This window comes from Herpailurus yagouaroundi, unplaced genomic scaffold, assembly GCF_014898765.1.
Source record: "Herpailurus yagouaroundi ecotype Mexico unplaced genomic scaffold, PumYag 28, whole genome shotgun sequence".
Lineage (NCBI taxonomy): Eukaryota > Metazoa > Chordata > Mammalia > Carnivora > Felidae > Herpailurus > Herpailurus yagouaroundi.
In genome coordinates, this window is record NW_024412376.1 from 135,896,609 (window position 1) to 135,912,029 (window position 15,421).

The window sequence follows — 15,421 nt, forward strand, 5'->3', positions numbered from 1 at the left end:
CTCTGCTCTGCTCTTACAGTGCAGCGCCTGCTTGGGATTCTCTCTCTCCTTCTCTCTCTGCCCCTCCCCACCTCTCAAAATAAATAAACATTCAAAAGAAAAAGAAAGAAAGAAGCATGATGTAAATCTTCCCCAATCCTAAAGGTTTACATGGCATGACTGATGATGAATTGTGAAGCTGAAAGAGGTTTTGTGAAGTATAAATAATAAAAGAACAAATTATGATCAATTGTGTTAGAGGAAAGCGAATTACCTTTCTACCTTTCTATACTTTCTATAGAAAATATGAGAAAACTGTTGCCATATGAAGAGGTGATCAGTAAGTAGGCAACCAAAAAATGTAAGAAAAAATATTATAAAGGTATGTTAGGCAGTTCATAAAATTATTTCATTCTGTAACTTGTACCTTGTAGATATTTAACAAATGTTTACTAAACTAAATTGAACTAATTTCTGAAAATGTTTACTTGCCCGCAATCTGTTTGACATGTATGTATTTTATTTGAGGTGCACCAACCATTGAAGGAACTCTCATTTTCTTATTTTAGGGATCACACTTCTTCCTCTGAATTCGTCTAATGTTCATAATTTATCCCATTTGCTACTTATCTTCTTGTACTGGAATTATCTGTCAATACACTTCTTTTCTACCAGAATGTTTCCCTCCTTTTTCTCCTTTTGTATTAAAGGGAATCGTGGATGTGATGGATTGTCGGGGACATAGTTATGGTTAGTTGTCTGTGTCCCGCCAGCTTATGAGCTCCTTACAGTCACTAAAGTGTGAGGGACCATGTGTTTTAGTTCTTAGCACACAGTAGGATCACACACACACACACACACACACACAGATTTGTTAAAATGAATTGAATCACCCTCTTCCTTTTATTCTATATTTTCAGACTCTATCTCGATTCAATGTGCCTGGTTTCACTGATAGTCATATGTGCCAATTTTTAATTTTTGGCTACTCATATCCAATCTTCATTACCTGCTCTGTGAAAACAGACATGGGCCTTTTTCTTCCTTTCCAGCTGGCACAACGTGAAATGCTGGAGACGTCACAAGAGGAAGGGGACAGCAATCTGCTGCAGTGCCTGAGCGTCCCTATTCACTACTGTTAACCTGGGCCTTTTCTCAGGGCTGTGTGTAGTATGAAACCTTGAGGACAAAGAGCAGTGTTGCCTACCATTTGCTATAAAAGCAGTGGAGGGGCGTCTGGGTGGCTCAGTTGGTTAAGCAACCGGCTCTCGATTTCAGCTCAGGTCATGATCTCACAATTTGTGAAATCCAGCCCTGAGTCAGGCTCCATGCTGGGCCTGGAGCCTGCTTCATAGTCTCTCTCTCCTTCTGCCCCTCCCCCGCTTGAGCTCTCTCTCTCAAAAATAAACAAATAAATAAAAGCAATGGATTTCTGAAACTCAGCAGATTCCCCACCAGCTCCTGTGGGATTTGGGGGCCAGCAGAATTGTCCCAAACTCTGAGAGTCACACTAGTTTGTGTACTTGGAGTCATCTAGTTCTTTGTCTCTGCCCTAGGACTTTAATGTCTTCTGCCAGCACGTGTGAAACAATAACAGGTTAATTTACTAGTTTGCAGGTAGGGCAGAGTCAAATCCCAGACCGTGATAATCAGCCAATCCTGTGCTATAGTACGGAGTTCCTTATATCAGACCTTCTCTGAGGCCTTATCTCTTAGGTGATGGAAGAATGATCCTCCGCACAGGTTGGCAATTTTTTTTCTGCAAATGTCAAGAAAAAGATACGGTTTTTGTCACAACTACTCAACTTTGCTGTTGTAGCACAAACGCAGCCATAGGCAATATGTAATCAAATACGCACATCTGTGTTCTAATAAAACTTCACTTACACAAACAAACAGCAGACAGATTTGCCCTGTGGGCTCTAGTTTGTTGACCTTCAATCTGTAGTTTCTCTGCCTTTATAGTCTTTGGATGTAGAAAGCTGAAGTGTAATCTTGAGTTGGCCATTTTTCTCTCTCTTTGGTCTTCAAAAGAGGTACTCATTTGTGGAACGTTGCAAAGTTTTACCACAGGTAAAATTTTAATTTTAAACATTTTCCTCACTCCAGTAGTACTTACCATATTTGATCATGGGCCTTCATTAAATGGTTCTACTTGGCTCCCCGAGATTCTATAGTCACAGGTTATTTATTATAAGTATGCAGATAATTAGGCACAAAAATACCTTTAGCTCATCTTAAAGCATAATGTAATTAATTGAAAAAAAATGGCAATGTGCTAAATAGCATTAACTATATAGTATCAGTGGACAACCCAGGACTATGAATCAGCATAATTTTTTATAGTTTGATGTAATATTAGCAAGTCCATAATCTAAAATTTCTACCAGATAAGACAAAGAAAAATTGAGCTGAATAATTTTTATTATCAACAAGGGAGAATAATTTCAAAATAATGACTATTAAAATGTTTAATATTAATTAAGTCATTGTCCTATTGTGGTTAAACAACTTGTCACCATCATGCAGTCATGGATGTTGAAATTTTGGTTCTCTTAACTAATATTCACTTGTAGGTTTTACAATTTTTTGTGAATGCTCAAACATGTAACATGATTATTCTAATGGCAATCATTGTGAACAATATAGAAGACTAAATAAAATTAGAGAAGAAATATCTTTTGTCATATTTTGAATAATTATAGAATTAGTTTAATGAAATTAACAAAGTTTAGTATTCTTGAAGGTCATATGAGAGAAATATTTTGCTGAAAATGTGCAGATAGGGCATTTCTTTGATGTCATTTTTCTGACATTAATTTCCTAAGCACATATTATTCTGTTTACATACATTTCAGAAAGATAGTCTTCCTTGTCTGGTAGAAATTCCCAGTGAAAATATCTGGGCCTAGAGTTTTCTTTGTGGAAAGATTTTCTTTAAATGACTATGGGACTATTTATGTCTCCTGTAATGTAAATCTGGGCTGCAACTTTACAGTGTGTGTGTGTATGTGTGTGTGTGTGTGTGTGTGTGTGTGTGTGTGTGTGTGTGACTTGTGGTCACCTGTTCTCAGAGATCCCAAGGCATTTTCTTTTCTTTCTTTTGTTCCTTTCTTTTCTTTCTTCCTTTCCCTTTCTTTCTGTCACTTTCTTTTTCTTTCTTTCTTTCTTTCTTTCTTTCTTTCTTTCTTTCTTTCTTTCTTTTCTTCCTTTCCCTTTTCTTTCTTTCCTTTCTTTCTTTTTCTTTCTTTCTTTCTTTCTTTCTTTCTTTCTTTCTTTCTTTCTTTCTCTTTTCTCATTCTCCTGATAATAGGGAACAAAGTAGGTGTTATTTTGGTTTGTCACTTTCCTTGAGCTGTAGCACTTTAAGGTCCCAGCTTTATAGACTTAGAGTCTTTCCACTTTGGGCATGTCTTGGGTTTTGACTTTTTTAGCCTATACCCTAGGAAACCAACAAAACCAAAAGGAAATTTCCTCCATTTGGGGAATGTCCTCAGTAAAAGAGGTTCAGTGCTCAGCTCATCTTTCTCTCCTTTCACTTAGCTTTTTGTCTTCATAATCTTTATTCGTTCTTCAAAGGTTTAAGGGAAAATATATTTTATTCAGAATTTTTGATTGTTTTAAGCAGGATGATTTTTTTAAGTAATTTACTCAACCATATTCCCAGAAACGGAAGTCTGTTCTGAGTTGTTCATGTTTTTGAAAGATGCTTTTCATTTTAGAACATCACAAATATCTTCTTAAATAACTTTGTTAAAAATATTCCATTTCTTCTACAAAAATACTATACAGCCTAATTTGGTATAATTTGGGAAAAGCTCATCTAAATTGTGAAAACCTCTAAATGGTATATTGTTTTAAAAAAAATTGTATACTTTGCACATGCTAAATAAAGCTACCAAAATATTATCTTGTAGTGGTCCTTGGAGAGCTTGAGCAGATAAGAATGATTTGCAATCTCATAATTATGTGAATAAGTGGCTCTCCTAAAAGCCTGAGGGTGCTTGAAAAGTTTGATCTTGGTTTAACACTGTGATAGTCTGTTATAGCTACTAAAAAACCAAACCAACCAACCACAGACTGGGTGCCTTATAAACAGCAGAAATTTATTGCTTACGGTTTTAGAGGCTAGAAGTCTGAACTTAGGGTGCCCCATGGTTGAGTGAAGGCCCTCTTTTGGTTGCAAACTTCTTGGTATATCCTCATGTGGCGGAAGGATTTAGGGATCTCTCTGGCGCCTCTTTTAGAAGACACTAATCCCACCCATGAGGGCTTGTCTCCTCTTGACTTAAGCACTTCCCAAGGGCTACACCTCCTAATACCATAACTTTTGGGGGGGGGGGGAGTCAGGTTCTTAACACAAACACTCAGACTATAGTTCAGAGGGCCTTGATTTGAAGACTTTGGTAAGCGGTGACACAGAGATTGACCTAGGTAATGGTTCTTTACAGTGGCTGCAGATTAGAATCACCTAGGTTCTGGCTGGAACTGATATCCTGAGATGGCATATATGGGGTAGAGTCCAGGCACTAAGGGTCTTTTAAAGCTCCTCGAGTAATCCTGGTGTGATGCTGTGGTTGAGAATCACTAGACTAGACAATGCTGGCACTGGGTTGGTAACTCCATAGCGTTCTGGGTTCTGGCTGGGATATTATCCCAAGATGTCATATCTGGTGGATATGAACATCAAGAGATAGTTGCTATTCAACCTAATTATTGAATACTGGAGCTAGAAGGGACCAGAATAATCATCTAGTACAATCTTTGCAATGACTATTACTTACTATGAAAGATTTATGTAACAGAGAAAATATAAAATTTCCCTACCACCCAAATATTGAGTAAAATGTCCATGACATTTGAAAATTGTAATTGTTGTAATATTGCTGGGAGAAGAGAAAACAGACGATTTAGTTAATATATTTTAGCTGTAAGTGGTCCATATGACTATGTAGACAAGGTCAGAAGGGAAGAGCAGGTAGACAGAATATAATGGAGGCCTACCTGTAGACTGCATCCCTGGTAGTTATTTATAACCATCTGGAGCTTCTTCATATTATTGTGGAGTCATGTACAGATAGAAATGATGACTGTTATTCTTAATTTGAATAACACAATAAATGAGCCGACATTTCCCTCCACCCCTATGCATGTATCTGATTCAGCACTCAGCCTGGGCTGCTCCTTCCTTCCCGAACATATTCTAGGTTAGTCATTTCTGTGCTTGTGTTCTCCACCTCTCTAATTTCAAAACCCTCTTGCAATATGTGAACACGGAAATCTCATAAATTGTTTTTGTTCTGTGTTTCAGAATCTGTGTTACTATAAACTCACATACATCTATAGTGACTGACCTCAAAGACCAAGTCCATTCCATATTTATATTCAACCAATAATGAGCAAGAGCCTATTACGTGAAGGTATATCAATGAGTAAAATGCTAAGGGCTGCAGGGGATACAAAAATATACCCCAGAATGGGCCCTTAAGGAACTAACATTCTCTCCCCTCCTTTGTGTCATGATGAATTATTGCATAAGATTTTGGTCTCCCTAATGCTCTGCTCAATGCCTTATTGATTAGAAAGTTTCTGAGATAAATGAATTCTCAATTGGATTAGCTCCTGCCACCCCCACTCCCAGTCCTTCTCTGCAGCTTTGCTGAGTTTGTGATACAGAATCAGACAGGTAAGTAGGTCAGCTTTTGCCAAGCTTATTACCTAGCATTTTCTTTCTTTGAAGTTCTCACACAGCCCAGCTATTCTTGTCACTGACACATACAGCTAGCTCTTTAAATGACAGCTTCTCTCTAACCTCATTGCTCCAGTCACCACGAAGTGAGGATATCTTTCCTTTCACAAAATTTACTCCATCTATGTCTCTTTTGAGTTGCTCAGTTTATTATGTATTTTAGATTTGTAAAGATGCATACCTTTGAAAACTATTTTAAAAATTTAGTTGATTCCACTTCTCAGTTTTGAGTGTTTTTAACTATCTTCAAAAGTGACAATAGACTTTCTGAGTAGAATTCACTCAGAAAAATATAATCTGACTAGTTTTGAAACATAATGTAGTCACGATCAATTTAATACCTTGGGCATGCCACCACTCACAGAGTAACCAAATGGTCATTGAGTCATTGTTTGCCTTCCGAACTTCTGTTAGTTATTTTTTAGGCACATATTATACAAGTAGTATTCATTCAGCAATATAAAACTGTTTTAAAATATCTCGATTACATATGTGTTTATTATCCACAGAGAAATGTCACCAAATGGGACCAACCTTACCTTGGGCAAAGATATAGGGCACCGAACAGGGTTCCCAGGCTTCCTTGTCCTCACTCTTTAGATACATCTCAGCCAAAGGAAGTAATTACTCAGGGTTGAGGGAAAATAGGGTGGCAGTAAACACTAGTTGTAATGCTAATACCTACATCAGTCAATACTGTATTTCTTCAAGAGATTCACAAGATGCCAGAATTGCTCAGGCCCAGGAGAAGATACAAAATAAACATGGTATTTTCTTAGGTCTTAGGAGTAAGGACAGAATCTCTGATGGGGGCCTTGGTGCATTTTTATAAATCATGGAAGACATCTGAGATTGAGAAGGATGAAAATGCCAAAAGTAGGCTTTAATTTTCATTTGATTTTTTTACTAAATCAAATGAAAATATGAAATAAAATGAATAATGAAAAATAAAAAATGAAATAGAATGAAAATAGAATGAAATAGAATGAAAATATTACATGGGAATTTATAATCCAGTCACAGTAAAATGACATGTCATTTTACTGTTTATTCCTCAGTAACAGTTAAGATATTATCAACAATTTTAAGCATTATATGGAGTTTATGAAAAGGTACCTACTTTGACTTTTAGCAAACATTTGTGGAATGCCTGTTTGTGTACCAGGCATTGGGAAAGAGCTTCCAATCAAAATTTCCTATTTGCCATTGTTTCTCACTCTTAGACTAGAGTTATGATCTAAAGTTACTGTCTGACTTTAAAAATTCATTTACTTGCAGATTACATTTAGAAAAAAATATCTTTGGGATGAATATCAGTGCAAAATTTTAATCCCAATAATATCTAGAGAATGCCTAAGTGTTATGATATTTAAATAACAGTTTCTAACATACATACTAAGCTTTTTTATTGTTGTAAAATATACATAAATTTTCCACAAGTGACATTTCTTTACCATGTTCTGTAGCTATCACTATTAATTAGTTCCAGGACATTTTCATCACCCTGAAAGGAAATTCCTTAGTCATTAAGTAGCCACCCCCTATTCCCTCTTCCTCTCAGATTCCGGCTATCTCTATGAATTTGCCTATTTTGTATATTTCATATAAATGGAATCATACAATATGGGGTCTTTTGTGTCTTGCTTATTTTACTTAGCATAATGTTTTCAAGATTCATCCATGTTGTAGTATGTATCTGTGCATTTCTTTTTATGGCTCAAAAAGATTCTATTATATTATGTACCACAATCTGTTTATTTATTCATCAGCTGATGGACATGTTTCCACCTTTTGGGTACTATGAATAATGTTGCTATGAATATTTGTGTACAAGTTTTTGTTTGAACACCTGTTTTCAGGGGTTTTATTTTGAGGGGGGATATATACCCAGGGGTGGAATTGGTCATCTGGTAATTCTATGTTTAATTTATTGAGGAACCACTAACTGTTTTCCATAATATCTGTACCATTTTACCATCCCACCAGCAATGTACAAAGGTTCTCATTTCTCCACATCCTCTCCAACCAACACTTATTTTCTATTTTAAAAATTATAGTCATCCTAGTGGATTTGAAATGGTCTCTAATTATGGTTTTGGTTGCACTTCTCTAATGATGAATGATGTTGAACACCTATTCCTGGGCTTGTTGGCCCATGAATTTATACCTTCATCAGAGAAATGTCTATTCAAATCCTTTGCCCATTTTTAAATGGGTTGTTTGTCTTTTTGTTGTTGAGTGTAGGGGTTCTTTATATTTTCTTGATAGACATGATTTGCAAATATTTTCTCACTTTCTGTGGGTTGTCTTCACTTTCCTAATAGTGTCCTGTGATGCATAGAAACTTTTTAATTTTAGTGAAGTCCAATTTATCTTTTGTTACCTTGTGCTTTTGGTGCCATATATATGAAACTATTGCCAAATCCAAGGTCATGAAGATTTATGCCTATGTTTTCTTCTCAGTTTTATGGTTTTAACTCTTATGTCCACCTTCATTCTTTTGCACATGAATATTGTTGTTCCAGCACCATTTGAAGAGATTATTCCTTCTTCATTGAATAGTCTTGGCACTCTCCTTGAAAATCAGTTGACCATAAGTGTATTGATGATAGTTTATTTCTGGACTTTCTATTTCATGCTACTGGTCTATATATTTATCCTTATAGCAGTACACACTGTTTTGAGTACTGTAGCTTTTAATACATTTTGAAATCAGGATATGTGAGTCCTTTATCTTTATTCTTTTTAAAGATTGTTTTGGCTCCTTTGGGTTGCAATTCCATATGAATTTTAGGGTTAGCTTTTCCATTTCTGCAAAAAAGGGTCATTGGGTTTTTGATAAGGATTGCATGGAATCTGTACTCTACTTTATAGAGTACTGCCATCTTAACTTTATTAGGTATTCCAAACCATGAACATGGGATGTCTTTCCACTTAAATAAATCTTTATTGCAGCAATGTTTTGTACTTCTCAGTGTGCAAGCTTTGCACTTCCTTGGTTAAATTTATTACCAAGTATTTTATTCTTTGTGATGCTACTGTAAATGGAATTATTTTTTAAAATTTCCTTTTTGGATTTTTTTTTTGGCCAATGTATAGATATCAAATGACATTTGTGTGTTGATCTCGTATCCTGCAACATTACTGAGTTTGTTTATTAACTCTATATAGTTTTGTGTGTGTGTGGATTCTTTGGAATTTTTAATATATAGGATCATGTAAGCTGCAAATAGAGATAGGCTTACTTCTTCCTAATTGGGATTCCTTTTATTTCTTTTTATTGCCTAATTGCTCATGTTAGAACTTCTGGTGCAATGATGACCAGCAGTGATAAGAGTGGGCATTTTCTTGATCTTGAGATAGTTTTCAATCTTTCACCATTTAGTATGTTGTTAACTATTTGTTTTTCATGAATGCATTTTAAGAGGTTGAGGAAATTCCATTCTCTTCCTAGTTTGCTGAGTGTTTTATTGGGAAAGAGTGTTGGATTTTGTCAAATGCCTTTCTTATCAATTGAGATGATCATGCTTCCCCCTTCATTCTATTTTTTTTTAATAAGACCATTATTTTCATGTCATTGTCCCAGTTTCTTCTAGCTGTTGCTTCCTTCATGCTATTAATGTGATATATTACATTGATTGATTTTCATATGTTGAAACATCCCTGTATTCCTGCAATAATTACTAGTCTGTCATGGTGTACGATCTGTCTTTGGTATCAAGATAAAGCTGGTCTTACTGAATAATTAAGGAAGTGTTCCTCCCCTTTTAATTTAATTTAATTTAATTTAATTATTATTATTATTTTTTTTTTGGAAGAGTTAAGAAGAATTAGCATTAACTTCTCCTTACATATTTGGTAGAAAAAAAAATGTTTGGTAGAATTCACCAGTGAACTCCCCTGCTGCTGTACTTTCTTTGTTGGAAGTTTTTGATTATTGATTCAATCTCTTTACTTGTTATAGGTCTGTTCAGATTTTTTTATTCTTTCTTGAGTCAGTTTTGTTAATTTGTGTGTTTCTAAGAATTTGTCCATTTCATCTAGGTTATCTAATTTATTGGCAATAGAGCCTTTTTTGATAAATTTGTTTATGTTTCAGTCATCCAAAATACCATGCAATTTATCTAATATTTATAAATGTTAAGTGCATATCATGTTTTCTTTCATTTACTTTTCTAAAGCAAATTGTATATAAAATTCTGTAAGAGATTTAAACAAAATTCTCCCATGAGACTAAAGAACCAAAATTTTCTGAGAGGGGTATGACTGATATAAATTTTACTTCCAAGAAGCATAAACTTTCTTCATATTCTTTTTATTAACTGGGGCGCCTGGGTGGCTCAGTCGGTTGAGCGTCCGACTTCAGCTCAGGTCATGATCTCACGGCTTGTGAGTTCGAGCCCTGCATCCTGCTCTGTGCTGACAGCTCAGAGCCTGGAGCCTTCTTTGGATTCTGTGTCTCCCTCTCTCTCTCTGCCCCTCCCCCACTCATGCCATGTCTCTGTCTCTCAAAAATAAATAAACATTAAAAAAATTAAAAATAAATAAAATAAATGCTATTTATGATCTTGCTATTTATGCTCTTGGGGTTAACTCCTCTGTGCCTCAGTTTCCTCATCTGTAAAAATGGGATTAATAACAGACCTACCTCATAAAGTTGTTGTGAGGATTAAATGCATTAATGCATGCAAACAACTTGGTTCTTAATTCATAATAAGCATTCAGTAATTATTAACAAATATTATTTTTATAAAGTGTCACCAAATGAGGTTAAAATAAAGAGCATCTAGACATCTTTAATGAACAAACTAATAGTAAAAGTCAAGGCAGCAATGTTGTATGGATACAAAAAGAGCCATATTTTCCTCTAGGTTTGTAAGACCCCAGACTGGGAGAAGAAGAATGAATATTTTGGTAAGTGTTCTGTCCCTAGAAAAGAAATGGGTTCTTTTTATTAGTATTCAAGAAAGCAGGTCCTACTGAGTACAGTTGACCCTTGAGCAATACAGGTTTGAACAGTATGGGTCCACTTATATGAGGATTTTTTTTCGAGAAATACAATAGAGCCCTGTGCATGGATTTTCTCTTCCTTATGATTTTTTAAATAACATTTTCTTTTCTGTAGCTTACTTTATTGTAAGAATACAGTATATAACACATACAAAATACAAAATATTTGTAAGTCAACTGTTTACATTACTGGTAAGGCTTCTGGTCAACAGTAGGCTAGCAGTAGTTAAGTTTTGGGGGAGTCGAAAGTTATACACACATCTTTTACTGTGTGGGGAGTTGGCACCCCTGACACCCGTGTTGTTCAAGAGTCAACTATACAAAACTGCATTAGAGAGGCCCTCTATCAGGGTGGAAAAACCAAAGGCACTGTGCATGAATCCCATAAAGGAAAGCAAAGCCCTCACAGAGAAGAATCTGTTCCTTTACTTTAACATGAGTCTGGCCTCCACTGTGGGCCATAGGAAATCAGAGAGTGGATGGTGAGTGTTCAAAGAGATAATCACGTGTAGAAGTACTTCCTTTCAAATCACAGGCCTAGGCTTCCCCAACAAGGTGATGATGTAACTAACACATTTCTGCTTTTGGCTTTTTGTTTTGTTTCTTATACCTTTTTCTCTCTCTTCCCTTAAATACATAAATACACTCTAAGGCTGATCCCTCCTTATCATGAAAATAATGAATTCATGTCTATAATATAATGATTACATAAACATTAATGTGTTTTTCACTATCATTATTATTTCCTTTGTGGCCCCACCAATAACGACCACAAGATTTTCTTTGGGAATGGAAGTATTCAGTTTCTTGGTTCTTAACATTTCAAGAACATTTAAAACTGGCTCAAAAAAAAAAGAGAAAAAAAAAAAAGAGTTTGGTTTAATTTTTAAAGAAGGCACCTAAAATCAATCTACCTTGATATAAAATGTAAAAACACATTAATCACAGCATTGTATTTTAAAAGATGGGAATTTAGTTGATACTCATTTTTATATTAAGACATAAGTTAATGACTTGTATATCTTAAAGGGTTTATCATAAAATGTTACTGCCCAGTGCATTTTTGCAAACAGTAAACAATTCACTGAGAGTATTAACATTCACATGTGTAACTGGAGTTTACAAATGTACAAAACTTTGGGTAATAAAGAGTTCAAACTTATTTTTCAACATCCGATAAGCTCATTCCCCTCAAACGGTTTGATTACAAAGAAGCACAAAGGGTTACCACCTGTGGCAAAATGTGAGAAACAAAAGCAAGGATGGTAACTACAGACTTGAGAACATAATATCCAAACAGTACCTGTCCATATCAAAAGACAAAATCAAAACATCTTTTATAACATAAAAGAAAACAAATCCATAGAATTAAATACTACTCAGGTGAAAGAACATTGTAGTGAATATAACATTTATTTTCTCTACATAAATTTGCATATCTTAAATTTAATACAAAATACCATGTGTCAATTATTCCAATTTGAGAATATCATAACACGTGGTTCTTAGTGAATCTAAATATAATAGGTTGAATATTTTAAAAGAACCCAAAGATCATTTTGTTTTCATCCGCTCATTATTGTTTTAATGCTCTAACGTTTTTCTTCACTCATTAGACTAAACCGATTTAGAAATAAAATACATAATCAAAGCTTATATAATACAGCTATTTCTGAAAAAAACTAAGTATTAGCATCGTCTTTAGTATGTCATTAAAATAGTGGTTGTGGTTAAACAAATACAAATTAGTGCAACTAATGTAGAATAAAGTTACAAAGCAAATGTTAAAAGTTTTATCTGGTGTATGTGCACTATAATAAAGGAAATCTGGATAATGGAGTAAAGTGTGGTTATTAATAAATGAAATTCCCAGTTGTGTTGTATTTAGGAGGAGTGCATTTGTCTGCATATGTTAAACCAGGAACGTATGTTCACCACCCGCCAGCTGTAGTTATGATTTGCTAAGAAATGACTTACTAAGAAATGCAGGATTTAATCCTGGTTCATCCACTCCTTCCTCCCTTGTTTTATCATCTTCACGTTGAGATCGGGCACTTTGTGCCCAGGTATGTGGCATTGTGAATTTGCTAAAAAATGTGTCCAGTGGTGGTAGGATAATTTTCCTAAATTCATAAGGAAGAGGATATCTTCTTCACTTAGAAAACAAAGCACTCCATTATAATTTGACAGTTACAACGCAAGCCCCAGCTCTTCCTAGACACAGTGGAGCAACCTAAAAAAGAAACAAAAAAATGTATTTGTTGGATTGGCAGGTACAAAAGTTGAGAAAACCATACCCAGTTTGAAAAGTACTGAAATAGTCTATTTTTGTCAAGGAGCTCTGCCAAACCCTGCCGCCCCAGCCTTGCTGTGGGCCTGGTTCCTTCCCCCGGAATCCCTCCTGCTGCCAGAGTTTCACAGATTAAGTCGTTTAGGATGTATTGCATTATTATGCAGTATTCGCTTCTCTTTTTTTTTTTCTTTTAATTTTTTTTTTTAACGTTTATTTATTTTTGGGACAAAGACAGACAGAGCATGAACGGGGGAGGGGCAGAGAGAGAGGGAGACACAGAATCGGAAACAGGCTCCAGGCTCTGAGCCATCAGCCCAGAGCCCGACGCGGGGCTCGAACTCACGGACCGCGAGATCGTGACCTGGCTGAAGTCGGACGCTTAACCGACTGCGCCACCCAGGCGCCCCAATATTCGCTTCTCTTTAAAGGTATTTCTAAAAAAAACTGCTCAAGATTTTTCTACCCGACCCTTTGTTTTGGCCAAAATGATGCACGATATGGATAATGAGGAAATGCTGAACTTTAACTCCGTGGCCAATGTGGACAAAATATCAAGTATTATCTCGAAAAGCCCTTTACCAGATGTGCTGTCTCAGAGCACACCAAACACACTGCATGCCTGGGGTCTGCTTATTCCAGGGGAACCAGTAATTTCACATTTACTGACTGCCTTCTCTGTGCATGGTGGAAAGGTCTAAACCCATTCGACTAATTTTTAGCAGAGTATATAAATAATAAATAGTACTCCTCCAGCTCCTGAGGAATTGAAACAAATCTGGTGAATAAACTCTATGACAATGAGGCGGAAGTGCAGGGTGCCAGGGAAAGAGATACGATCTCAGTTTATAGATAAGGAATAATTCTTAAATCTTTCACTTACTCTATTATTATTGTTTTTTTAAGTAGCCTAGACACTGGGCAATTCATAGTGAGAATAAAAGTGTAGACAAGGATAGTTTTTAAATTTTTTAAAACATTTTATTTATTTTTGAGAGACAGAGACAGAGCACAAGCGGGGGAGAGGCAGAGAGAGACACACACAGAATCCCAAGCAGGCTCCAGGCTCCGAGCTGCCAGCACAGAGCCTGGTGGGGCTCGAACCCATGAACTGTGAGATCATAACCCGAGCTGAAGTTGGACGCTTAACTGACTGAGCCACCCAGGCACCCCAAGGATAGTTTTTAAAGAAGGGCTACTTTGAGCACATTAAGACCTAAGAATTAAAACAACAGTATTTAGGGAAGGAGTGACTAATACAAAGTACTAAGAAAATGTGTTTTGTACTTATGTATGTAGGCGTACGTTAATGAAATGTTTTTGTCAAATACACGAAATCAAAATCGCTTTCTAATCAGTTTGGCCTCTTTCCCAACCTTTCCAGTTGAATGACTGGATTTTAAGAACACACTGTAAGAGAATTCTCAGTTGTTCTCAATTTGAATCTATTGTTTTGATCACTGTTCTATCTCCCTGAACAATCAAATCACCTGCTTTAAAGCCAAATCTATTCACAGTATTCTAGGAGTAACCTCTAGGTCATTTCAATCACAAGTGTCTGTTTGTAATTAGGAGCTTTTCTCAAAACACCCATGAACTGAAGTCTTTACACTGTGAAGAGTTGATGTTGCCATAACAACCAGGGAGAAAGGTCAGCTTAGAGTATTTCTTCAATACAGTGCAGTCACCTCCTGCCTTGGGTCAAGGTGGGTTGTAGGGTGGGTGATGACTTCAGACTTTATAATCTCATTTCATTCCCTGACCAAATGTCCTCTTGTCCATTTGTTGGAACACTAAATGGAAAACATTTGTTTTTCAGATTCTATGGCTATAAGTTCAAATTTAGGTGCTTTAAAATAGTAATAGAGGTGGCATGCAAACAAAATAGCTATGTAGTCACAGATTGTTAATTTTGATAAGAGAGTAATTCAGCATAAAGTATTAATTACCTGTAATAACAAATCTTTTAAAAATATTTTTTAATGTTTATTTTTGAGAGAGAGAGAGAGAGAGAGAGAGAAAGCGCACAAGCAGGGGAGGGGCAAAAAGAAAGGGAGACACAGAATCTGAAGCAGGCTCCAGGCCCTGAACTGTCAGCACAGAGCCTGACGCGGGGCTTGAATACACAAGTGAGATCATGACCTAAGCTGAAGGTGGATGCTCAACTGACTGAGCCACCCAGGCATCCCAATAACAAGTCTTAAACACTGGCCAATAGATTTCCTTATAACTAGTCTAACAGCATAAATCAAATATATCTTAGAAAAAGAGATTTTTACATCTCATTTTGGGCTCCTTCGTTATCATTCATATTGCCATGGTGGGAGACTGATTTCATTTCTAATGAATTTCTGTAGCTCTGACTCAAGCCCTCAAATTATCTCTTCTTCCCT

At 35.9% G+C, this 15,421-nt stretch overlaps 1 protein-coding gene across 10 annotated transcripts in view; it reads right to left on the reverse strand.

Annotated features, from left to right (window-relative positions):
- Positions 1 to 11,691: 11,691 nt before the first annotated feature.
- The window catches only part of KLHL5 (kelch like family member 5), a 106,490-nt gene continuing 102,760 nt past the window's right edge, over positions 11,692 to 15,421 (reverse strand). For 9 of the 10 annotated variants that reach the window (XM_040485640.1, XM_040485649.1, XM_040485617.1 and 6 more), the window contains one exon: positions 11,692 to 12,971. In XM_040485640.1, coding sequence (XP_040341574.1) covers positions 12,915 to 12,971 — 57 coding nt within the window. In that variant the 3' untranslated portion in view covers positions 11,692 to 12,914. Of the gene's footprint in view, positions 12,972 to 14,146; positions 14,822 to 15,421 lie in introns of those variants that run through there. The other variant, XM_040485590.1, reaches the window with a different exon arrangement.